The sequence below is a fragment of the Anopheles arabiensis genome, chromosome 3, assembly GCF_016920715.1.
Source record: "Anopheles arabiensis isolate DONGOLA chromosome 3, AaraD3, whole genome shotgun sequence".
Lineage (NCBI taxonomy): Eukaryota > Metazoa > Arthropoda > Insecta > Diptera > Culicidae > Anopheles > Anopheles arabiensis.
The window spans coordinates 34,115,101-34,141,442 of record NC_053518.1 but is presented as its reverse complement, the minus strand read 5'-3'; the positions used below and the strand labels follow the sequence as shown (position 1 = coordinate 34,141,442).

General features: G+C 46.7%; 1 protein-coding gene across 2 annotated transcripts; it reads right to left on the bottom strand.

The window, feature by feature from the left end:
- Positions 1-4,233: 4,233 nt before the first annotated feature.
- LOC120903498 (zinc finger protein 235-like) lies at positions 4,234-25,134 on the bottom strand. 2 transcript variants are annotated; one of them, XM_040312967.1, is made up of 7 exons: positions 25,028-25,124; positions 24,211-24,877; positions 15,143-15,425; positions 13,637-14,133; positions 9,334-9,499; positions 5,296-5,379; positions 4,234-5,220 (listed from the first exon to the last, which is right to left on the bottom strand). In XM_040312967.1, exons 2-7 carry the CDS (start codon positions 24,400-24,402, stop codon positions 5,015-5,017), a joined length of 1,428 nt encoding a protein of 475 aa, XP_040168901.1. In that variant the 5' UTR covers positions 24,403-24,877; positions 25,028-25,124; the 3' UTR covers positions 4,234-5,014. The 2 variants fall into 2 exon arrangements, with proteins under 2 accessions (XP_040168901.1, XP_040168900.1); XM_040312966.1 differs by having other exon boundaries at positions 24,211-25,134.
- Positions 25,135-26,342: the final 1,208 nt, after the last annotated feature.

The following is a 26,342-nucleotide window of genomic DNA, read 5'->3' as shown; positions in this document are numbered from 1 at the left end:
TAGAACCTACGACGGGCATGCAGATGTGCGGAATGATGGCCGAGGGCCCGCTCCTATCCAGCGGGTAACTTGCATACTGCCACTCTGTCTCCTGCTCTATGCATACGCTGCAGGCAGGGGGAAGGATGCACCTCCACAACAAAAAAAAAACACCGTCATGAACCAGCGGCGGATCTAACGGTAGGCGGACTAGGCGGTCGCCGAAGATCTCTAGTCTGTATTATGCCGTATGTCTACAAGTGGACAGAGTATTAGCGACAAGGGCCCCCAGAAAGAAGAACCTGGAGAACCATTTGCACCTCCCCTCCCCCCATGGCGATAACAATTTTAGGGCCTGCGACCGATGATCGTAGGGGTCCCATGGCCAACCCCCCTCCCCCCCCCATCCATCTGCCGGAAATTTAAGTATACTGTTCAATCTTCCAACAGCTGTGTGTCAGTACCCCTTCCTCCCGGTCATCAGTTACCATTGACAGGGGCCTCAATTCGTCTTTCCGCCTTTCATGAACACCTTCCTTTCTTTGACCGATTGATCATAACATTCCGGAAGAAAACACATTTGGCGACAGTTGTGCACACACACGCACACTCACAACCATGCGCAGGATACTTAGCATATCTATGTAATCTACAGCATACGAAAACAAAAGCTTAGGGTAACAAAGTTATGCTTAATGCTTAACACGTTCAGCACGATGACATGTCCCAGGGACTACCAGTGAACTTTCCAGGATGCTGGTTTCACAATCAGCTTGCGTTCTTGATGTTGGTGGAACGAAAAGTTGATGAAAATCAGCGCTGGGCTGAACGTGTCAATGCGAATTAGAGTTCAGCGCGTTGCACAGCAAACCCTCCAGCGTAAACTAGCGATTCCTTAATCATTTTTACATTGCAGTGTTTGAACTCATTGCGATTTTGTGGTTTGATTTGTGAAAATGCAACTTCATCGCCGCAATGTTTGTTAACGGCTTTTTAAAGCGCCACAGCAGCTCGCGAGCATTGACCACACGCGAGAAAGAGATAGCGCTATGGAGGGAAAAAGCACGGACGATGGCTGACAGCGATTGGCCGTCTGACACACCAACACATCCAAACCTTCGGCAGCGCGCTCAGGCGAGGGGAATGAGGCGGAGCCAGGGACGGGCAGCTCGACGAGCTGCTTGACAAATTTGCCGTTGGAGAGAAAAGGAAGGCATGATAAAATTCTCAGAACGCCATAACGCCTTCCGTCGCTTTGCGCAGCGGGTGAGCAAAACCGTCATGCGAATTTATATGACACAGCGCCTAAAGTGCAAAACGCATGGATAATTCACACACGGAAACCAGCACACAACACATGAACAATGTTGTCTCTTTGTCAATGTACAATACCCGGAGTCGGTTCAGTAGATGCACTGACTCCGGTAGGTGCAAGAAAGCATAAGCGACTCTGACCCGTGGGTGGAGCGAGCTCGAGTCGGGTCAAGGTAGGTTCAGTACCCGACTCGAAATTGCTGCACCAACGAGTCAAAAATCTTGGTCGCAAAAATCTTGTTGGCCAAATGCTTGGAATGAAATAATTGTTCGCAAAATCCACGAACGCAAAAGTCATGGACGCAAAATCGACAGGGTTTTCCAAATATAAAGTGAACTATACCAAGCACATTCATAATTAGCCATTTTTAATGTTGTTGTTGTTAGTATGGTTTAGAGAGGCTTTGGCTCCTGCGGAGTTCTTTCGCCTCTTGAAGCCATTTTTAAAGAATACGAGGAATCATACAATTGTACCTACACTTGGAAAGCTGCAGACAAATTCAGGTATTTGTTGTAATGCTATGTTGATAATAATTTATGGAATATTTTTCAACAAATGTAGGGTAAGTGTACCAATTATGGCTGCAATATGCCATCAAGATACTGATTTTACGCCTGTAAAAATAAGTATTGGATAAAATTTTAAACTTATTTATGTTTTTATGTAGCCTACAATGTGTAGAACACGAGAGTATTTTTTATTTTGACTCAATGTTCAGCGAAATAACAGAAAATTACGATTAAAAATTGCATCTTAAGTTACCAATTATGGCTATAGTGTTCCTAGCAATTCGCCATAGCTATACCAATTGTGGTTGTAGTCCAAAACTCGTGGATATTTACACCAAAAATTACTTTGTGACATTGTTTTAACTGAAATCAAGTAAAAATAAGTTCACTGCACCAATATAATGTATGTAGCCACCATTAAATACGTAAAATTAACATTTTAAAATAACCGTTTTCTAACACTGGTTGTATTGATATCCACGCTCAATTAATCGCACAATTGATGAGGCTAATCATAAAGAAATACTTTCGTACACCTTTGATACCGTACTTGGACACACACACCTGACAATCTTTCACATCACCTGGAAGCTATACCGAAGCCAGCCACCGTTTCAGCGCGATACGAAGAGGAGCACAGACAATCAGGGTGGTCTGTTGGAATTTGTTTAAATAAAGAATCGTAGCCATAGTTCAACTATCTTCTGACCAAGATACTTCTAGCCAAGACTAGCACTAACTATCGATCAGGGAAGAACAAAAGCGCATTTGGTAAAAAGGCGACACGGCTTCAGATTTCGCTTTCTTCGTATGAAAGTCATTCAAAGCTGTATTATTTTGGTGAAACTGATTCGATTTCATTATACTGACTTTTCCACTGATTACTGATTTGAACACTTTACAAGAAAATGATGCTTAAAACACAAAATAACACTTTATATTGCGTAAATAACAACGAGAAACCCCGATTTGATCACTTGTAAACTACGCACTACGACCAAAACGACAGTTGTCAACAAAGCATCCATAGCATACTGCGATATTTGGTACACCGAAGGTTAGTTGTACCAATTATGGACGTACAGAAAAAAGGCATATTTTCGATGAAATTTTGGTGAATTTTGATGCGTAGTCGTTAAATTACTAATATTTTGCACCAAAATGATGATTTTGAGATGAAATTATGGTTAGGTGCTTGAAAATCGCTAATATCCTACAGTGCTGCTCTTAGCAAAATGGTAAGAGATACCAAAAATCTTGCCATAACATTTTAAAATGGTGATATTTAACAAACGGAAGTGACCAGCATGGAACTAATGAAGCACAAATGTGTTAAAATGGTCATATTTGAAAAGAAAAATCCTTCCGTGGTTTTAGAATGCAAAAAGACTGTTTTAGAGCAAAAATAGTGTTCGTTATAGCCATAATTGGTGCTATAGCCACAATTGGTACACTTACCCTACAACAAATTGTATGTGATGCTGGCCTTACTTCCCTACTAGCTCCACAAACCAAACGCTGTCTGGTAAGGGAATTACCATATTCGGATTGACACCCAGAGGAGAACATGTACTTCACGGTGGTCCTTCCATCGAACGCACAAAGTCTTTCCTCCCTTTCAATGCAATGTGTCGTGGGGTGCGGGGGGTGAAAAAAAGACCATATCATTGTCATCGACTGTCGCTCGACTCAAGCTCATTAGAATTAGACGAAAGTGACCGATGGTAGGAAGGAAAGGAATAAAAAATAATAAAAAAAACAACGCCTTCGATAAAAGCCACAAATGCGTGATTGGTGTCTGCATACATTTGCTTCTAATTAGCTCAACCCTCCGGTTCTCCCCCCTCTATCGAACGTCCGATTGGGTGGCGCGCAGGTTCGGGCAGCAAAACCGATCGACAGCTTACACGTTGTACGTCCGTCACGTTTGATGCATAGGATAATTTTGTGTGAAAATTCCAGTTCCACTTTACCAACAAGGGAGGGTTGGTCGGGTTTGCGATCGTACGGTTTTGGTTTGGCGATCGGATCGGCTCGAGCGTGGATTAATATGCGCTTGAAATGCATACTTATGCCCCACGCATCATTGCCGTCACACGTGGGCACACTGCTAGACACACGGCAAGCATGGGGTCGAAGGATGGAGGGAAAGATTTATAGATAGCGGCCAATTTGTCACCTGAGGTTTAGTCTACTGTGCACTGCAAGGTCCGCCACGCTCCACGCATCGGTTTGCGTTTGATTTATGTAATTAGAGGCGCGTATACTATAATGGACTATCTCTTGCGGTGTAATAAGTTATTTTCACACTTTACCGCAAAACCGTCTTTGCGCCGTACGCAGCGCGTGGGCTGGATGGCAACGTCATCGCCAGGTAGGCCGCCCGTACGGAAAACGTTATCGAAGTTGCGCAAGGGCGGTCAGCGTCAGTTGAGTTTCGCTGTTTTTCGTTTTGTTTTTATTAATAAATATATTTTACATTTAATGTGTAGATTTAATTGCATTTCAAGGCTTCTCTTTTGTGTGCTCTTTTGCCCGAAATATCAAAACATATTTCAGGGCCAGTCAGTCAGTCAAAATCAATGTTTTAATCAGTATTAGCCTTTCCGGTGGTCTGATACAAGTTTTTTCCAGGAGTTATCATAGCTGTTGGACACTTTATTGACTTTTTTCTACTTCAAATGGGTTTAACTTACAGGGCTTCCCACGATTTATTGGCCAGTTCCCATGATTTTTTAGTGGGTTCCCATAAATTTTTGGTGAGTTCCCATAGATTTTTGGTTTGTTTTCATAATTTATTGGTATTTTCCGATTAGATATCAATACAATTGGACCAAAAAATTCTGGGAAACGGCCAACAAATCGTGAAAACGCACCAAAAAAATATGAGTGGGAAACGGATCTCAAACATTGATGGGATCCAACCAATAAATCGTGAAACACCCTGTAATGTAATGAGAATTGGACGTTATAGCATCCTTGTTGGACAATAGGGTTTCTTTCCTAGGTTCCAATAGGATTTCCAAGGATATGAAGTTCATCTCCAATAAGAAAGAGTCAAGGAAGTGTCCCACAACTATGAGAACCCCTGAAAAACCCCTGTTAAACCACGAGACGTTAATATGGGTGGGGGAAAAAAGGTCCCCCATTTCTTACGCTACTTAATTACTATGTACAGCCAAGGTTTTTTTTGTTCTGACGAACGCCAGACTCAGCGACTCCTCGTGATCGGTTCCGCTTTCGCGTGTCGCCAGTGGTAGCGGGGCAGCCGTTCGTTCAGCTTGTCGTGCCTGTCGGAGCTTTCCAGCGGGGAAGGGCTTTCCTCCCGCTTTTCGTAGCTAAATAGTGGCCCGATCTCTTCCCCATCGCTGCGCAGATCGCTGTCCACGTCCAGCTCGGACTCCTGGGAAGCATTTTCTGAAGGGATGGGAAAAGCGTACAGTGTTAGTGAGCGTTTTACTCGTCACGAGCTGTGCAGTTCGATCGGCTTACCTTCGTGGGTTTTCATGTGCGCTTTTAGGTTGCAAGCGAGGGCAAAGGATTTTTTGCACACCTCGCAAACGTGGGGCTTATCACCTGCGTGGGGGAGAAAGGGAAGAAAAAATAAAGTTTGAGTTAGTAAAATAATGTTAAAATTACGCGATGCAAAACTATTCGAAATTAATGATATTTTAACAACTATTCTCACTTTTCTCTCCAATGTACCTCATTAAGCAACGTAATGGAACAACAAAAAAGGGACATGGAAGCCACTGAGAACCTTTAACCTCCATGCATCAAAAAGGCAAATGCGAAAAAGGGCAAACTCACGAGACGAAGAATGGCTAACGGCTGGCTGCTGCCGAACTTTATCAATCTTGAGCTTGAAGTTCAGCTTCAAGAGCTACCTTTATAAATATCCCTCAGTCCCATTAATCGTTTTAGCTACTTCACTTTTCAAGCCCCAGAAGGAGAAGTGCCGTTTGTGGTGGTAAAGGATCGTCACAGTTAATTTTACATTCCCACCTCCCGCCACACAGTCCCATCCTTGGGGATGGCAAAACTCTGCGATTGCATTGGTGCAGTAGCATCTGACAGGCCAGATCAGGTTCGGTGCTTGTGGGACGATAATTTGGTAGGACATTATGCTCAGTCATCGTTAGTGGTTTGGCGGATGGTGTTGTGGTTTTTGCGGTGCTGCAAATGGTTTTGCCCTCGTTATAGTGCTTTAGCTTCGTGTTGGATCTTCTTTAAACATTAAACTGACACACAAAATTTAATGTTTAATGTTGTATATGTATTCCCCAAAGTAAATACCACACTAGATCCCGCGGCGTCCACCCTTTCCCGATTGCTGATGATCTGGAACAGAAAACGGCAGCATCATCGTCAGCAGCCCAAAACTCGTCAGTTCGGACCCACCAAGCGCCCGGTTTACCTCCACACGTCCTCGTTTACCGCTCGATGGCTGCCTGACCGAAGCGCATTGCGAATGAGATTGAATCGTGGTTTTCGGGAGAATGGAAAACAAAAAAAAACGTGGAGTGGAATGATCCCCCCCCCCCGGGATACACAGCAGGGATGGAACGCGCGGATCCCAGACAGATAAATCACGACATCCCCATGCAAACCTCAGAGCAACGGAGGAGACGAGCAGCTCGGAGCACAAAGCGGATCCAGCGTGCTTGCCGCTGGATGGTTTGGAAGGGTGCAGGAGAACGCGGTAAGCATCAGGTTGATCTATGGAAATGGCACCCCGCACCACACGCGCCCCGGTTGGCACGGAGGGGGCAGCAAAAACCAATTTAGTTTTAATTTCTTCAGCAGCAGTCACTGCGCCGCTGCAGTTCTCTCCTCTTTCTAGGCTTTACTTAAAACAACAGAGCCCAACCGTACCGGGGGCACGACGACTTCGAGCAAAGCGCAGAAGCCAACAGGGCGCACTGGGAGAGTTTACAACGCCAGGCATGCGTGTACGGCTGGGGCGCGTATTAAATTATTGTGTTTTCGTTATAATTTATATTAATCGTATTCTCGCACACCCGTTACCGACAGAGCAGAGAGTAGAGAGCAGAGAGAGATCAATCTCTTCGGGTGCTTTTGGGATGATGGTGGCAGCAGTTGCGGCAGGATCGTGATCGTCTTTGACGGATCCCGCCTTCTAGTGTTTACTACGGGATATGCGGGCATGAACTTTGGTCGGGGGAAGCATTGGGTTAATTAAAAAGTTCGTTTAACATTCGCTGAAGGTGGCTCAAGATTGGGCTTTAGGTTAACACTTGTTAGTAAAAACTAGGAAGCATCATTCTCGGGGTTTTAGATGATTTTACATCATCTATCTGGAATATTCTCTTCCGATTAAGAATGTTTTATCAAACTTACTTGAAACACCCCACAGAGACACAAACCAAACCAAATAAAACAAAACAAAAAATAAACTCCCCCGTTTTCTAATCCCGCTTTGGGACGGCGCCAACCCCAAGCCACCCCCAAAGGTGAACCAGACTAGAATCCGATCTGAGCAGCAAAGCACCGGGAAGGCAATTAATATCTTCCACACACACACATACACACACCAAGTGAAGTGGAAGACTTTCCCCAGCAGCGCCCATCATCGTCAGCCTCTTCCTCCGGTGGTTATGATTTTGGGCAAAAAAAGGCCACCTTCTTGCCAACCCAACCGCGCTGATTAATTATGGCTTATGGTAATTAATAGAGGGAAATTATCCCAACCGCGATCCCGATCGGGGAGATGAGGACCAGCCGCTTCATAAATATTCCCACTCTGCGCTACTGGTTTTGGAATGGCGGTGGGGAGTGGAGTTGTTGTGTGGGGTGATTTTAAAAGCATTTTGCTTGCGCCGTGTGTACGATTGGAGTTTGTGAGATTTGATCGATTCGAAGCTTGAAGGTTTCGTGTAATAGTGACACACACACACACACACGATCATGACGCGGACACAAATCAGCTTAGGTAACTGCTAGTAGCAGGGGATCCGGAGGCCAGCTAGAGGTGATTATCGTGCATTATTTGGATTCGTTCTTCCCGGCATCCCAACCAGGGGCCACAGCGACCAAGATGCCAAGATTGCGCTCAGTTCGAAACCGTGAGAACTGAGCTCCGATCCTTTGCCGATCGGTCGCATCTCACTCCGGATTAAAATCGTCCTAATAGAGCTATCATAGCGTGCAGGTCAGCGTTTCCATCTAAACGGACGCGATCCTATCGGGAAATTAATCTTAATCCAGGCAGGCAGACCTGTGGGTACTTTTCCCAAACCCAATGCACAACCCAATAGGGAAAGCAATGGCCGTCATCAATCAAAACAATGGCGTGAAAGCTGGAAGGAATGATGATGATCGACAGGGATCGGCGAGGATCCTTGTTTTTTCGTTCTTCTTGCGCTATCTTTTTTTTTATGTGCGTGTTATCTTACACCTTACGCATTTCCTTAATTAACCTGCTGCCGGGACGGGAAGAAAAGGGTTTTTTTTTCAGGGGAGGAAATAGAACTTTAATTTAGACGGCACCCCTAGCGCTCGCCCGCATCTACAGTTTGTCCTCATCGTGCTTTTGTTATCGTGGATTATAAAAATATTATCCTGCGTGAAAATGATTCTCCTGTGGGTAGAATGGGAAAGCCTCAGACACACACTAAAAGGATGACGACAGCCACGATTGCAAACGGAGAGAGAAAGAGGGATATTACCTCTATGTTACCGGCAAACGCGCAGGAAGTCAGGAAGTCAGGATGGCCGTTAAAGAAAGAGGACAGGAAAAAGGATATGCAGGACCAGCACGGTTCGAAGGGTTCCACAAGGCGCTCGAGGGCCGTTTATCGCTCTATTTTTTTACGCATCAAGTTGTGCTGGTACGTTAGTGTTGGTGCATTTGTTGTTGATGATGATCGTCCTTTCGTCCGGTGCGTCCTTTGCAGCAAAACGGGCCACTTGACGGTTTCACCTTTTCTTACCGGTTGAGTTTTACCTTTTTTTTGTTGCTTTCTCGAGCCACACAGTTCTACCCAAGAGTGTTTCGAGGCTCAGTTCGGGGTTGCATATGCCGTCCGAAGCCGGCACACATTTCCCGTATTGGGCTCAATAAATTGGAGTTTCTGTTAGTGTTGCTGGTGGTGGTGGTGGTGGTGATGTTGCCGGTCCCTTACAGTTCCGGAACCCCTAAATCAAGCATGTCGAAAGCCAAATGTTTCCGCTCTACACACACACACACGCAAAACAATGGCCACCAAGCCACCAGACAGCCTGCGAGCCTGCAAACGCCATGTGCGTGTCCTTCAAGCAAAGGAGGAAAAACAGAACGGAGAGCGCACAATGGAGCCTTGCTGGTTAATGTTTTTCACTAACGAACAGGTGAGTGAGCGCTGCCGTTTTTATTTTTGTGTTTTTGTTTTTCTTCTTTCTTCCCGCCCGAGGGACTGCTCTTTATCGTTGTTCCTTTCTTTTTTGTTTGCGAACACCATAAGCTGAACTTGACTTCACCGCAAAGGCGCAACACTTGCGCAATCGGATTGCATACGGTCCCGTACTTACCGGTGTGCAGGAAGAGATGGTTCTTGAGATTGGTCTGCTTGGAGAAGCCACGGTTGCAGATGTGACACTTGAACGGCCAGGACCCGTTGTGGACGTAGGTGTGCGATTTCAGGTCGCCCGGCGTCGGGAAGGACTTGGAGCAGAGGCTGCATTTGTGCGGTTTATCCTGGATGGGTGAAAGTGGAGCAAAAGACAGACAAAGTGAGAGAGAGCGGTTAGAATTGAAACATTTAAAAGAGGAGGGGATGCCTTGCGCATTGCTTTTCTTGGCATTAAAGAGTGAAACCGGTGCATGCGTTGCAAGTAATATTAAAAGGTAAAAATGTGATAAAAATCGATTCTAAAAGGTTCGTCGCTTGTTCGCATTTATCCCTCTTTCTATTTCTCTTTTTCTCTTTGCCAAGGACAGTAACCGCCTGGAGACCGAAAGGATGCAATGCCGCCGCACCGCTTTCGATGGCAGGTGGGCTATGTGCAGGCACGTTGCGTGTCCGGGACCGGAATGTTGGATAAAAATCTTCCCCAGGCGGCAAACCCTTAATGCTGGGCCGTGCAGGGACTAAAACGGGGCATCATTTCCCCTCCTCCGGATCGGTTGGTTTGATTGCTTCGGAAGGATTGTTTCAGTTTTTATTGGTTTATGATTGCCGGCAATCATCCTGTCCGGCAGGAGCGGATGTGTTTTGCGCTCTTGCGGTGCTGTGAGAAGGGTTGTTACGGATCACTCTGGTATCTAACAAATGTCGCTGTTTTGTGAAGTGGGATGCTGTGGATGGCTTGTTTACAAAAAAAACACACACGCACAGGCCATTTGGTGTGCAGGAATGTGCTAATGGAGTTGAAATTGAGGCTATAATGGTGTGTTACTTGCAAAGGTTCTTATCAAACCCCATCGCGCAAACAGCATGTTGCAAGTTGTAACTTCCAATCAGTACTTAAGCAGCCTTTACCTAAGCTGCTTTGTAATCACCATTTTGGTTCATTTAATTATAAGGTAAGTCTCAATTCCTCGGTAGAGTGCAATACGATTTTAACCTTAAAATGTTAAAATGTTCGTTACAACGGTCACTTCTATTATTTTAGTGTTTTTTTAAGTATGAAGAGGTCATCCATAAAAGACGTTACTTTCTCGTCTGTGAGAGGAGATATCTTCCAGCGTTACGATTTGTTACGTATGATGGAGAGTAGCTTGAAATGTTTGTTAAGTAACAATGAATAAGATGCCCCAAAAGCGTCATGTTGACATTGAATAGATTAAAATTTGGTTAAAAGGATCATATATGCCTCTATATTTTGAATTTTATGCAAACATATAATTCTGATTCATTTCAATCTTGCACATTAATAAACCGAATCTTATTCAAAAATATCGCATTTAGTGCTACGTAATTTATGGATGATCTCTATCCTAGAACACAAGGGCAAAGACTACGACATGTGTCCTTTATTTAAAGATAAAATCGTTCCATCCTTTCAATATGACGGACTAGATATTTGCTGGATTTGATCTGATTGGTCCTTTTTCGTATTGGAGAACTTCAGCATAACTCCTTGTTCTTCTCTACAAAGAGACTTGTGAGGATCTGTATTCTACCTATTAATGGTTTTCTTACACTTGATAATATTGAACTGTAAGCATTGAGAACAATTCGACCAATTTAGTAATTAGCTAGGACTCTTTGAACGACTTCTGTAACATGAGAAAGTTCTGTTGGATGATTCAACAGTTTTCATAGCATTATCAAACCTACCATCTTCCACCATCCAACAACATCCCAAGAATGCACTCGAATTATTGTGGATTGTTTGGAGCGATCGCTACAAACGTATACTCTCTGAAACCCCCACCAAAGGGTAAAGATCTTGCACAGTTTTGTTTTGCAGTTCGTTTCTTTTTTGGTCGGTAGCTCGCAAAATTCGCCCCAACTGCGGCGTCGGCATCGCATCAAAGCATATCTCACTAATAGCTGCTCGTAACTCACGACGTTCTTATTCGTGGTGGCTGTGTGTGAGCACACACCGGCTAAAGCCAGCGGCAAACCGAGGCAAACGAGCGCACCGCGGTACGGTGGCATCACTTTCGATTATGTGCTTTCGCCACAGCGCTTTCCGTAGCCAGCTACCGGAGTGCCGGATTACACTCCCGGAAGCTTCCGCGGAACGCTCAAAACAAATAATGCAACACAACTAAGCGCGAACCAAGGAGGTGAAACGAGATCGCGTTCGTTTGCTTTCATGCACACCGCTCGGGGGTGACTTTCGGGTGTAAGCCATGCGGTGCTACAAGGGATAAGGATTGTTCCGTTCCGTGCCAGGGGGTTCCGAAAAAAACACACAGAAAAGACGAAGGAGTATATTGATACACGGTAAAATGTTACCGGGTCATAACTTAAATGGTGCATTATCGCTGAGCGCTCGATTTTGGCTCTTTCCTTCGCGATGCCTTTGTGTGTCAACGGCGGCGATCCCGGCCAGTCTGTGTGTACCTTTCGGCGTGCGGGTGAGGCGCTTTAATGTCTTTTGTGTGTGTTTGTGTGAGTGTGTGTGCTGTTCGCCATGCCGAACAACCAGAAGCCCACCACCAGAAGGATCTCTGTGGTTAAGCGAGTAAGTTAAATTGTGCGAAACAACGAACTCGTTCAATCCGTCTCTGTTTTACTTCCTAATGAGCTCTGTTGGGCTCTCGTCGGTTGCTTCTGATTGTAGAGTGCACCGAAAACAAAACCAAAAAACAAAAAGTGCACCGAAACCGGTCGGCTGTAGACGGAATGGCTTCATTTGGCAAGCAGTTGAGTGTTGTTGCTATTCCGGTCGGGGAAATATGAATGTTTGCATCGGGGATACGGTTCCCGTCCCGTTTGTCGTTCAGTTTTTAATTTCGAATATTAAAACATTAGCCAAAGTGCTGCCAATCCGGCAGGAGCTTTCCATTGACTGGCAAATTGCGCCGAAAACGAATAAAATGTATTGAAAAATATACACTCCAAGCTGATGTTCGCTACAAAATAGCGGCTCAAAAAGATGTAGAAGGTAAAAGTTGAGATCAATTTCGATGCCAAAACATGCCGGACTGCGCCGTACTCCGCCGCTCAAGCTAATCAGTTTTATCGACCGATCAGGGGCCGGACAAAGGCAAAATTAAGAGAAACAAATCCCCGCATCCCAAGCGCAGTGTATACTGTGGCAGATGTAGCAGATGGCTTGAAAGAAAATTGTATTCCAATACGATACGATATCTTATCGCATTTGGTTTCATGTTTCTCCCCGCTCTCCCACCCCACTATGTTTTTATTTCGAAAACAAAACTTCAATTAAGCCGTGCACGGGGGTGACCTTTACTTTGGGCGGCTGAAAGCTTCGTTGTCCACTCCGCCTTCCCTCAAAAGAATATGTAAATATACGATCGTTGTAACGTGTGGCTGGGTTTGATATTTCCGAAATCAGTCATACCGGGCGACAGGAGGCCCCAAAATCCGGTACAACTCTATCGATCATGGGGACGGGAAGAATGGCTCAAAGCGTTTGGCGCGTTTTGGAGGGGGGAAAGAAGCGTGGTTGTCGAGCCACAATCGAACCGGTGACAACATTGAAGCTGACTTTGATTGATGGAATCGACGCACGGACTCTCGATCGCACACCGTCTGCATTCCCATCGATCCGTTACCGTGAGATCCGTTGTGAATATGGCACGGCTTGACGCCGACCAAAAACCGCCGATCGGGAAAGACCTGAAACCAGTCTAATTATCTTTTTAATAAATTCTGTTTAATTAAGTCCCCCCTTGAAAGTGCTGGGAGGAGATGCTCGGAAACACCAGCATCACGCCGAATGTGGATGAAAGTGATCTTCTCGGCCGTTTGAAGGGAAGGGAATGGATATAAACGGGTTTTATGGGGTTTTCTTTCGGTGCGAACGCTCTCCAGAACGCGTTGTCACCCGATCGTCCCAATGGAGTTCTTGTTTTGCTGCTTTTGTTTTGCCACAAAACAGCGAAAATTGAGAAATACTTTTCGATTGCAAATGATGCGGATCTCTTGCAGTTTCTATCCGTACTGGGCCTGCCGGGTGGTAATTAAAGGTGGGCTAATAATCATAAAAAAACACAAACGTTGGGGATGGTCCCCGAAAGCAAACGGACACATACGGAAAAGAACGACTCATAAAATCGATAAGAAGGGGATAAATGTTTTAATTACTGAATGTTCGTGACATTTGCTGCGATTTCGGCATCTCTTGGATTTCTGTCCAAAATTTGCACTTCGAAATTATAAAAAAACACACACACACATTGCATTGATCTTACCTTAATGTGTGTCATTCGGTGGTAGTAGAGGTTGGAGCTGGCGGTGAACCGTTTGCCGCACACCTGACACTGGTGCGGTTTCTCCCCGGAGTGTATCCGGACGTGCGTGTTGAGCGAGCTGGACGTGCTGAAGCCCTTGCCGCACACGCCACACACGTGCGGCTTTTCGCCGGTGTGCGTGCGCATATGGCGCTTCAGCAGGCTGGGCCGATCGAACGCCTTGCCGCACACCTCGCACGGTAGCATGGCCCGCTCGGACCGTGCTGAGGGGCGCGCCTTGGGGGATGCTCTCGATCCGGGTCCGCTCGAGATGGCGGCCAGCTCCAGATCCAGTGCACCTTCGCAGCGATCGCCGCCGCCCGTGCTGGCTCCGGACGAGATCGAGATCGATGAGTCGTCGCCCGACACCGACTTGTGCTCATCTTCGGCGCCCGAGGACGGTGAGATCGGTAGCATCACCCGCGACAGGAGCGACGTCGAAAGGTCCAGCGGTGAGTCTGCGAAAGAGTTTGGAGAGAAAGAGACGGTCTTGATAAGCGATCGCACAGAGGTAGTTCAGGACATGCGGATTTGCTCCTGCCAGCCGAGCTGTGTTGCTACACTTAACGCCTCGTTTATTAATCGACGATCATTAGCGCTAATCTAGCACATTCATTTCACACCGCTTCATTAATTGTGCAGTCGGGAGCTTTATCATTTGCCACAGCAACACACACACATACAGTCTCACGCTGCAACCGGTAAGCTTCCTGGCACTGCCACCAGCACACTGGTGACAGGAAATTAATTCCCACCGGTGCTCCGTGTGGCTGTGCGAACCAAAGTGTTATGGAAATCAGTTTCGGGCTTAATTACTCCCGATTCTCCCTCGGGCTCAGGCAGGCGCGGTTTTGCTCGGAACTCCGAACTCTCCAGAAAGGAGATCATTATAAATGCCTTTGAGTTAGCACTCGGACTCGGATAAACCGTGCAGTCGGAGTCGAAAGGTGCAACAACAAGCTGCAGCTGCCAAAGCAACAAAGGAAATGGCCATGTGAGTTGCGGAATTCTCGCTCGATCTTGGGTCTCGCGAGCTCGGGAAACAGGGGAATGCCACCAGTCCGTACGACGCGGCCCAATATCTCGAAGGGTAATCTACCGAATTATTTCAATTATTTTCTTGTTAAGAAACACAACACTCATTTGTGTGTATTAATTTAAGCGCTCTTTCGGGGCCGTGAGCTGGAGGAGTCGGGCACAACAACATCTCCTCCAAGCCCATGATCCCGATTACACAAACGAGAGCCGGCTATTATTGATAAAATCACTATTTTATTTATTACGAAAAATCGCTCTTGCAGTACCGAACGACCGAATGTGTGTGTGGTGCGTGGCATTGGAAGCTGAACACACACACACTGTGATGGGTGAAATGAATGCTATCTGAGATAGGCTGCGCGATGATCTTTCGCGAGGGCTTTTGTTTCTTTTGCGACTCCCCGTAAATGGCGAGAGGGCGCTGCTTACCTTCGAGGATCGAGTCCATCGTTTGGCGATACAGCTGACTGCGCATCCGGATGAAGAAGAGCTCCTCCGGGCCCTCGGGCAGGTAGTAGACGACCAGCTCCTGGTGCGACGGGATCGGCTTCACGATCTCGTAGATCGGCTCACCCTTCACCTTGGCGCAGACCACGTTCACCTGCGGCCCGTACGTTTCCGACACTCGCAGGAACCGGATCCAGTTGCAGTGGCGTACCGTTCGTCCATTAATGCTGGTGATCTCGTCGTACAGTCCAAACCGGTGTCGAATCTGTAGCGAAAAAGAAGACTATATGGTTATTGTGATGCTCTAACAACCTGTCAGACGACAACGAGGTGCTAAAAGGAGGGCAAATGGTCATTTCCTGTGTACGCTTTCACTCAACTCTGCGTGATTTACCCTTCCAAAGTGATGACGATCATGCATCGCTAGTGACAGCTCGTAATGCCTTAATTAATGACCCTGTAACGCCCCCTTTTAATGTGCTTTCCCCTACCCTTAGATACGCCTCGTTCCACTCTGGTGCACTATCCGACACAACCAACCCCAGGGTAATTCGTTCCCCTCTCTTGTGATTTATGAAAAATTACTCAACCATGTAACCACCGACACTTACACCGAGCATTCCGCACACCGAGGGTGGCTAGATCGTTCTCCTTCTCTTCTCTTTTAACGCGTTAAACTATTGTCACTTTACATGGCCACGCACCATCTCCCCACTCCATCGATCTCCCCACACCAAAAGACGTAAAAAGACGCTTAACGAGTGTAAACATCCGTCGTCCCCTGTCCAAGAACTCCCCACCGATCGCCTCCGTTCACCCTTAGGCGATACATATCTAAGTGGACACAGCGAAGTGAACGAGGAAAAGCCGGCCAGACCATTCATGATTCCCGATCGATACAGATCGAAATTACAAATGTTGGATAATATATTTCGATGCCCACCTGCCGGCCACGGGTACGAGCAGTCGCTTTCCCAAGCGATCGCCCGTCGATCGATCGTTCCAATCGCCATTACTGCCCGGACCAAAGATTGCAGAAATGTTTATGAATATATATGAGGAGATAAAATAAATTTCCGCTTCGCGCTACTTGTTGCTGTCGCGGAAGATGCCCCGCGATGACGACGCTGGACCAGCGCCTCGTATCAGCAGACGCGCGATCGCCACTCTCGGGAACAGGAAGAAAAAAGATCGAGGAAAAGTGATACCGAATTGATGATCATAATTTGCAATTTCGCTGTTCTACCGATCGTCGCTCGAAAGGCGGCCGAGGGCATGCGAAAGACATTACCGATTCCCGGGAAGTCAACAAACCCTTCCAATGGGATGATGCATGCCATAAAACCGATCGATGGCCGAATTTTGTCCCTACAAGACCTTGAATACATGCCATCATCAGCCCAAAAATGTGTTGGAGATGATTACTGATCCCTTCATTCTTGCCGATGATTATGAAGGAAAAATGCTTTTGATCCATGGGTTGATGTAGCGCATAATGGGAAATTCCCCTTTGAAAATATGTTGGGACTATTCTTCGTAGAACAAACGCATGAGAAATTTAAGGGCTTACAAGAATCTTCTGGAGGTATTTTTAATAGGAACATATCTTCAAGGGACCCTCTCTTCATCTTTCTTTACCACTACTTTGTGTTGTTCCATGGTGCTTTAGAGCCAACGGAACGTTAATCTACAATTCAACCAATGAAAATCATGTTCTGTCATCATACAACTCATGCAAAACCAGTTCACCGCTCATAACACACCAAGATGTGCTGGGTTCATTTCTCAACGATCGCAAATAGCGTTGCTGTCAAGTGAAAGAATTGTCACTGCAGATTGTTCTCTGATTTATCAGTCCATTCCAAGCTCCCACTCGTCTACATTCCAGCTTCTCGGTGATTTATTCTAGCACACACACCAACAACCCACCAAGCCACACCGCCAATCGCGATGCCTCGCCCAATTCCACGCGACACGATCAACCTGATGGAGGAAAACAAATTGTGTGTTTGACAATTTATGCACAATTATCGCATTTGATTTATGAATATGAGAGACACTTTGCTATGCCATTTTTTTGCGTTGAGGTTCGACTATTGCGTTGGGAACGAATCTACTCATGCAGACAATCCCGCTCTCGTATGCAGACAGACAACTGGAGTGGAGAGTAGGAAAACTAGTTTTGCTTCCTGCGTTCTACCGGCCAATGGCACCACCACCGAAACGATGGTTTATTGATTTATACGTTTATTATCAGATTTTCGGTGGAATAGGAAACGAATCAGAAGAGACTCGGCTCCTATTAATTTCCGAAACAAACTACTCGCACTGATCCACCCCATCACCAGTCGATCCTTCCGATTATCCAGAATAACCATAAAGATCGATAGCATCCTGCACGAACGATCATCATTAAATGAGATACTCTCAGGGGAAACTCCCGGGGTGGGAGCAATAAGATACGTACCGACGATAGACATATTCGGTCCATCGACTTTCGGCAGTAAAATAACGGATTGCCATAAAAATGACTCCAATAAAGCACGGCATCGCTCATCGATCTCTTCAAACGGTGGACGGTTGTTTATGCCTTGAGTTCTTCGTTCAAGCTTCTTGCGTTGTGCTGGCGTGTCCAGAGGTCAGCGGGAGATAGATTTTAGACGCACATAAACTTCAATTTGTTCCGGAACCATGGGAGACGCTATTCTTGGAGTAGATATCTTTCTCAAAGCACGCTAGCCATGGGTCAAACGCCTTGGTATGGAACCACGCTGGGATCGCAATCAGATTCTAGCATCTAGTTGAAATACGATACAAGACGTACTACTGTATCGGAGGCTCCACCAGCGTGGCAACGCGTTCATCATCCGAATTGAGCTATTTGTTCTACAGCGAGTGTACGAATATCTTTTACTCTTGTTTCAGACGTTTGTCATGTTTCTTTTCGTCGTTTTGACTTAAAATCTTCATCTAATACTAAGGCTTTCCACGTGGTTTATATAAGAAGCACATTACTACTTCCAAGGTCAGATTTAAAGCAGTCGAATGAGAACAAAGAACAAGACGCTAGTGAAACACGGAAAGTAAGAATAATCAGGCCACGGAAACAATTGCAAGATGATCACGTTTTTCCAATTTCCTTCCTCACTTTCTGACCGCAAACTGATTTAGAGCTACGTTTGATTATTTGCTTAGAATGAGCTCTTCCTTGGCACGCGTCCCATTCACAAACGAAGAAGACACGCACAAAGCAACCCGGACCCATCCCAAACCCGCCGACCTGCGCAAGATGAGCACAAACATGGGAATTACCGAACTGATCCAGAACAAAAGAATCATAACTTCACAACAAAAGCCCTGACTCATTTTCGGTAATGAACGCAACCGAGAACATTATCGGATATTCTGGCCAGTTAGCTCTTCCGGCACTGCTTCTGGTTAGCCGGCGACGGCAAGGCTGAATAGCTAGAATGAGCTTTTGGTTTCCCTTGCGGTTCGCGCTTCACCGACCACCGGCCAAAGTCGTGATCAATTTATCTTTCAAATTAATATTTATTAGCTCTAAAACGATCACCCAACTGGCTGGCGTCCCCAACCAGGAAGAACAACAAGCTCCGAAAACCCGACAAATGACACTAATTTAGAGCTTCCTCACATGCTCTGTTCTCCCAACTTCTTAGCTTCTGTGACCCTCGTAAATCTCGTCGCGACGATCGCAACCGCCAATTTCAACGCTCCAAACGATCCAAACAACAAACCCATAGACTTCCTCACGAGTCTTCTGAGCCATAGGAATGCCTTGTTGGAAATAGATTTGGTTTCAATTAATTTTCTCCGCACAACCAGCTCTTCGAGACTCCCTGTCGACCACAAAGCAGGGATCAGCGCTCCGGTACGTGGAAAGGCTTTCAGAGAGCTTAACATGGTCGTGATGTACTCGGACCACGAAGAAGCCCACTGACTCTTTTATGCAAATGAACGGTCGGACCTTTTATCTCGGGATCACCGGGTGAGGATCAGCGGCTACAAGAACAACTGAATTTGGAGCCTAATGTCACGGCACTCGGTCGATCGTGGAGGTTGCGTCGGAGCTAATCCAGTAGTCAACAGGCCGGGAAGCATTCCACAAGCCAGAAGCGACGCCAGGCGAAGTGTGAGCGGAGACTCAATTAAACCGTTGTAAGAGCGCCTTCGAACAAAAGTTTCCAACGAACGTATCGACCACTTCACGGATGTCTTTATTAGCGATTGAGTTGTTCCAACGGTAGCCAAGATGCACGACCCAAACACACATCACAACAACTGTAACATCGATTCCGCCAGCAGACGGTAACAGTACATCCCAATGCAGTCTACAGTCTCGACCTGGACTGGAACGAGTCTTGGAAAGATGTATGATACCATTGGCGTGAGTGAGTTTGGCTCTATGGTTTCTGGTCCTGTTTCCGTTGCGCGAGTGCAGTATCTCTGCGCATTATGCATAATTAAGTAATTGTTTAATTACAAAACTCGAAACGTGTTTGCTTCTGGTGCATTGTCGCTGGCAACGGGAGAAAGTCCCGCTGTTCCGCAACAACTCAATTGCGCACAAGTCGTTCCGGGTGATTCACGCGACTCATTTGCATCCCGGACCACAGACGGCTAGTAGAACCGGCATGCAATCCAGAAGCAGCGGGCTCTAAAATCCAATCTTTATTTGCACAATTATCATAAAGATCCCGAGTGTATTTGTGTGCGTGTCGGGTCGGCTTACAATTCGCGATGGGTTGCCAATTCAATAACCATAACTGTCAGATGATCGAGTGAATGAGAATGGAAGGACCAGATCAAACAGAGTCGCGCTGGTCGGCGCACAGTCTTTGCTCTGTCTCTTGGCTTTGCGTGTGCTGCTCTTCTGCAACCGGATGAGGACGATTATGATACGAGCTGGGACACTTTGACATGCAACTCGCTGGCACTGACTTCTGTCTTTGTCCTTGATTTTCCACCACTTTCCTTCGCACGTACGTTCTTCGTTACTTCCCCCTTTGCGACAGCTGACAGACGGATCCGAGGATCGATGCATCGACGGGAACGTTCTCACGCTCACGCTGTACCGCAGACGCCGAGAGGAGCCTGTTTGGGTTCTCAGGACACCGATCTTAAGTACAGAATTTATGGACCATCAACCGGGCGACCTTCGCAAGGAAAGGGTATCGGTATAGCACCTGACCATTGGATCAGAAAACGGAGCCTGTATCAATAACACTGACCATGATGCAAGACCAGAGGATTAGTCCTGCATTCCGGCGAATGGATCGAACGAAAAAGGATTCGATTACGGAAACATGATCCAGAAAGTGAGGTTAAGACTTTCGCCCGATCCATAGTCGATCGATGTCAGACGATGTCAGTTTCTCCGATGATCGATGGAACAGCATCAGGTGTCCTCCAAGCCATCTATCAAACCTTACAGTCAACCTACCCGTTTGCCCGGTAGCTCAGAGGCAAAGAAAGTTCGGTCGAAGAAATAATTAAAAATCAATCAACCAACCCCGGGGACGGGCTTTGTTTTGGTCGAACGGTAGGACTTTCTAAATAGCCATGCCTCTTTGTGGTGTTTGCGTTTGATTAATACATTCACACATTGATGGATCTCTTCTTGGGCGATCGTGTGTCCTAAGCTCTGTCCCACGATCACATCGCAAGAACTAAGTGAACCGTCCAAGGCAACAGCAAATCTCCCTCTCGGTGTGTGACAACTAGACAAAGAGAAGATATTTATTATCATTGCCGCTGTCCACAGCGCTCACGAGACCCTTTATGGAAGCGAAGTCGTGTCCACGCGTCTCGAAATGCATATTCGTCCATGCACTTAGATTAAAATATTGGCTCGACAAATCCCAGCAAGACCTCCATGCTTTGGAGTTGGCGGTCCAGTCAACTAGAACGACGCACTGGGAAGTGGATTTCATGTCTCAACGCCTTCAATCCCTGTCTCAAGAGCAAGGTGTAGGCATATCGAGCACGTTGTCCAGGTGTCGAGTTGTCATTGATTAGGTTGTCACAGCAAAAAAGCGACCCTGTCCACCAAACACACTCGACTGTGGGAATTGACTATGTGGCCGAACCGAATGTGGCGATCAAATTCCGCAAGGCTTTCCGCTTACTTCCACCGTCCACGTCGCCGTCGCGATGCAATCCATCGACTCTTTCTACGCTACCGACGAATTTATGGCCCCAAGTACGGTAAGCCATAAATGCAGCACTCAAATCCCGACTTTTAGCCGAAATGTTTCACACGCCTTCCGTTCTGTTCCTCTCGTCCGAACGTTCGGCGGCTCGATCGAAGATTTGATGCAACGACCCAAGCACCGTTTCCAAAGCGCATCGAAAGGTCATCAATTAGCGATCGTTCGCTCGGAAATGGGAGCGGGCTGCAGGATCAAATCCAATGCTGCACCTGCACCTGCAGAAACCATTCCTAACGATCCTTCACTTTTTAATGGCCAGGAATCTCGATCCTTTGTTACGGTTCTCGGATTCGTTTGGCCTGCTTCTTTCCGATCGATCACCAGGCAGAACCTTTTTTTTATTTCAGGTTTCTTGTGATGCACTTCTCCATAACCCAAATTCGTCATTATCGGCGCCATCTATCTCGAATTGGCCAAAGGGACCGTTCGTCTCATGCTGTTTCTGCCTTTTTCTTATGCCGCTTTGCAACGCCCCGTTTGTTGGATGTCTCGTGTCGTAAAAAGTCGGACCACTGACTTCAAGTTCAAGTTTGTGAGACAATTTCCCGTCAACGTGCTGCGGCTAATGCCACAACAAGCTTAGGTCATTCACGCTGACACTCTAGAGACGCAATCTGTGCTAATTGTGTTGCATTATGTGACTCGCGCAGGGCTTGTTTAAGAGGGGAGCTTTATCTCATAAATAAATTATGCAAAATCCTCTTTACACCCTTCGTCGTATTGATTCTCTAGTGAAAGTAATGCACCCGAAATAATAATAATATTTCCACCGCTCGGCAAGTTCAACGTCCGCTTATCATGTAGCAGTCGTGGCTTGATTATGGAAATTGCAGCCCTCTACACCATCGGGCCATGGGTTGTACACCATTCACAGCGAGGTTGTTGGCACCTGTTTCGCACAGGGGGTTTTGCCACCAGTGCGCTGCACGCCAGGAGCTCGCACGAGCCCATGAACTTGTCTTGCCGCACCCGGTGCGATAGGGCCGGTGGCCCAGCTAATTGATGCAGTCATTTCTATTTCAAGCTTGCCAGGAATGTTTCTCTATTATTCAATTGCACAGCATCATAATTCTACGCAGCGGCACTGCTTATAGCCATGTTGCCCCTCCTCTGCGCTCATAAAGCGGTACTCGCACGACCGAAAAGAAAGAGAAATGCGATCTTCCGAGGCATTTTCCAACTGCGGTGGGGAAAAACTGTAGCAACCAGCAACCGGTCATTGGCAGGGCACGGGTGGGGTCGCGACAGCATGTTGCGGTGAGGTTGCGTGAGTTGTTTGCTGGTGCGTCTTCTTATGATTTAATTGCTTCGTTTTGCTAGCAAACAGACTCAGCAGCAGTACCGGGGAAACATATGGGCTCAGGTTGAAATTGAAAGTGTATTCAGGCGAGGTAGCCGAGGGGACTGGTGACAGTGTACAGAGAGACACTGCCACGGCAAGGTTTCATATGGAACGTTGCATTTTAATTGATTTGTGAGTGCACCGTTTTTTTCTTCTCTCTTTCCCTTTGTCTCCTTTCTCCAGCGACTGCGATCGACGCGTCCAGTGCGTGGAGAAAAAGTGTAAATGAACTGCTGATCGTTACGTTGATTAATTGTGGAACTGGTTTGGCCGGAGCTGGGTGTGCGCTCTCAATAAGGAAACTAAGAGGGTGAGGGGGATAGATGAAATGGGACATTATCGATCTAATTAAAGTGAGACGGACGGGCCCTAATAAAGCCGAGCCGGTTCGGTACCGCCGGTGGCCAGATCGTTATGTGCACTATCGGACCAGGGAGACGCTTTTCCTTCCAATTAGATCACACTTACAAACTGTGGCTATGTGAAGGAAACAAGTTAAACCCCGTTCGTTCGCTGGCAGTCTAAGATCATTCCCCTTTTCTACAATGTGTTTTCCATCGTGATGGTACTACATTTTTTGTTACATTTTTAACAAAACTACCAATAGGCGTGTTTCGTTTGTTTACTCCAAGACAATCATTATGCTCGGGCTCTGCTCCCTTTGTCCCTCTTTCAAGACAAACAATTCATCAAGAATTTCTACCGCTAGCAAGTGCGTGGGAACATTTATGAAGCCTTCTCTAGTTCCGCCCCGATCTTGATGGTTTAACACAAAAAAAGGGTTCGTCGCTTGGTGTCGTTTTTTTTTGTTTCGTTAGTGCTGACCACAAAATGTGTAAGAATAAGTACCAAACTTTCCCCTTCGGACACCCTCATAATTCCCGCATTTTAATTCGATCATAATTATTATTCCTTCCACAACCCTCCCGGTCTGCGGCAGGACGAAAAGAAAAGCAGGGTAGCAAAACGGCTAAGAGAAAACACAGCGTTCTAATTGTCGCGAACAAGTCTATCCCCCGTGCTGCAGGAGGGTGTTCTGCTCTTGAGAAACTATTCTTCCGCACACCCAGGAGTGGCCCGCGTATTGAGCTCTCTCTCTCCCCTTGGAACCCATAGGAGCGTCTTAAAGAAGTTTCCCACCGTCATGGGAGGGTGGCTTTCGCCAGTGCCGTAAGGTTTCCTTTTCCTTTTACGCCCGACTGCGCACAATCGCAGCTCACACGCTGGTCAGCGAATCAAAACGCTCCGTATGCTCCCGTGTATAGGGGTGGGAGGTTTTCCACCACACAAAAAAAAGAAAAAAATGAAACCTCCACAGCTAATAGTGTGCAGCAAAGCGTCACAGAAGTAGAGCGCAAAAAAATGGAGTACAAATACCGAAGTGGTGCTTTGGTTGCGCGGTGGTGGTGAACAAAATTCTGTACATTCTGTTCTGCACATGCAGAGGCTGGAGTGGCGTGACGGGAGCTACTTACATCATCCTCGGGCAGTGCGCTAAAGATGGCCAGGTTGTCGATCCGTACCGTGCCCTGGAACGGGTAGCACAGGCGTCCCTGGGGGATCGCCACGCTGGACCAAACGGTGGCCGTCTGTTCCGGCGAGTGACGAGCGCCGATACCTGTCACGGCCAGGGCAAATTCCTGCGGTATCAAAACACACGTCTCCATCGGTTGAAGTTTCCTTTACCACAATGGGGGTTTGTGTGGGGAAGGGGTAAGCGGGCAGACGCTGCCACCGAGCACTGGTTCCCCCCGGCGTGTACCGACCGGTGGTTGCCGAAGCTTAATTAACCGGTTATCAATCACGATCCTTGACGTACGAACTACAAAACAGTGGCAGCTGTGTGGTACCGAGTCGTTTTTGTTTTTGAGCAGCTTCGTTTAAACGTTCGTTTTTTAATGTTGTTGTTGTATGGGTTTTATGTTTCACTGGTATGCCCTTTTTTTCGCTCTCACTTCCTTGCGTGCTTTATGTTGTTTATGCGGGCAGCCTGACAACCAAAGTGTTACACGTTTGAATTCAACTGATTGAGCATTTAAGCTTTTTTTCTCCTTAAAATACACATTCACAAGATTTCACATTTTTTGCTTTCAGTTTATCATTTTAACGGGTTTTAAGGTGTGATTTTGTTCTTCTGTGTACCTAAGCTCATGAACATAAATGAGAAAAAAAAAACACATTCATTCACACTTTTCATTCAAAATTTGCAGTTTATCGCATCGCAAATGAGATCAAAAACTTCACTCGCATAACGAATACACAACACTTGGTGTCGTACGAAATTGCGCGTACCTTTTTTGCGAACCAAAACACATCGCACACACGCCTTTCGTACTCGAATCTGTCTGTCCGTCCACGGGGACCCACTTGTTTCAGCGTTCGCATCGATACTGGGCACGCGAGATGCTCGCGTTCCAGCCGTGACCTTCCGATCTTCACCGCACGGCATATGGGAGGCCTCCCAGCCTACTCCATCACTCTTCCTCCCATGTCCCCCTCCCTTCAAACACTACCGATCGGTAGCGCAGCATCGGAAACCGATCATCGGGCCCGCACGGTAGCAATGAACCGCGAAGGGAAGAAGTGATTGAACAGAGAAGGGCACACAACTGGGGAGCAGCAGCAAAAGCTCACTCCACCTCACTGTCTCTGTGTATGTGTGTTCCGATGCTGGAAGCCGAAGTCGACGCGAAACTTACCCCACGGTTTGAAAGATCGGAGCTTTTTTCCAGCATCGTCGGGGGTTCGTCGTCTCTGCTCCGCCTCATTTCACTGCAAGCTTTTGAGGGGGGGAGACGCACACAAAGGCGAACGTGCAGCTGCGCCAACTCGAACGAGTTCGTACACTAAGGGGAAAGATTTTTTCCTCTTGCTTCTTCTACATCAAAACAAAAGACTTGACTCGATTTAAGCAACGAACCTTTCTGTTGTTTGGTGTCGCGTATTGAACTTTCGCGATCAACCACCGGTGTATGGGGTGCATTGTGCCTGGATTGCCGTTGCCGCTGCCGCCTGCGCCCAGGCAATGGTCCCACCTGCATTGTTTGGCAGTGTGTGGCGGTGGCAATATGTGTCGCAAGCGGCACCACGATCCAATCGGCGCCGTCGTTAGCGTCGATCACGGCCGATCGCTATGATTTGTGCAGCGGTCGTTAAACAGCCAGTCGCTTTCCGATTGGTTGCCGCGTCGCGCCCGCTTATGCGTTGCTTTCTTTTGTTCGGTTTCGGTAAGGTTTTCGGTGGTGTTTTGCATAAAGAGGGCCAATTGTTTTGGAGGTGGTAACGTTTTGGTTATTGTTTCGTCACGCGCTGCCCACCACCGTCGCGCGGGGTGGTTTTTGTTGTGTTGTGGGGGTTCGTCGCTTGCTTTTTTTCTGCTTTCGTCTTTAAGCAGGGAATGGTTAGCGGATGACATTTAATGCAGTTAATTGTGCCGCATTATAGGGTAATTATCATTTCGGTAGCTTTAATGGCAATAAAGTGGTTGATAAGTGAAAGAGTAATTAGTGTTTCGTTTAAGCAAATGTGAGGCGTGTAGTATGATCAATAAATGGAAGAAAATGTTAATATTGCTTATGTTGTGTTTTTACTGAGCAATGCTTGTTAC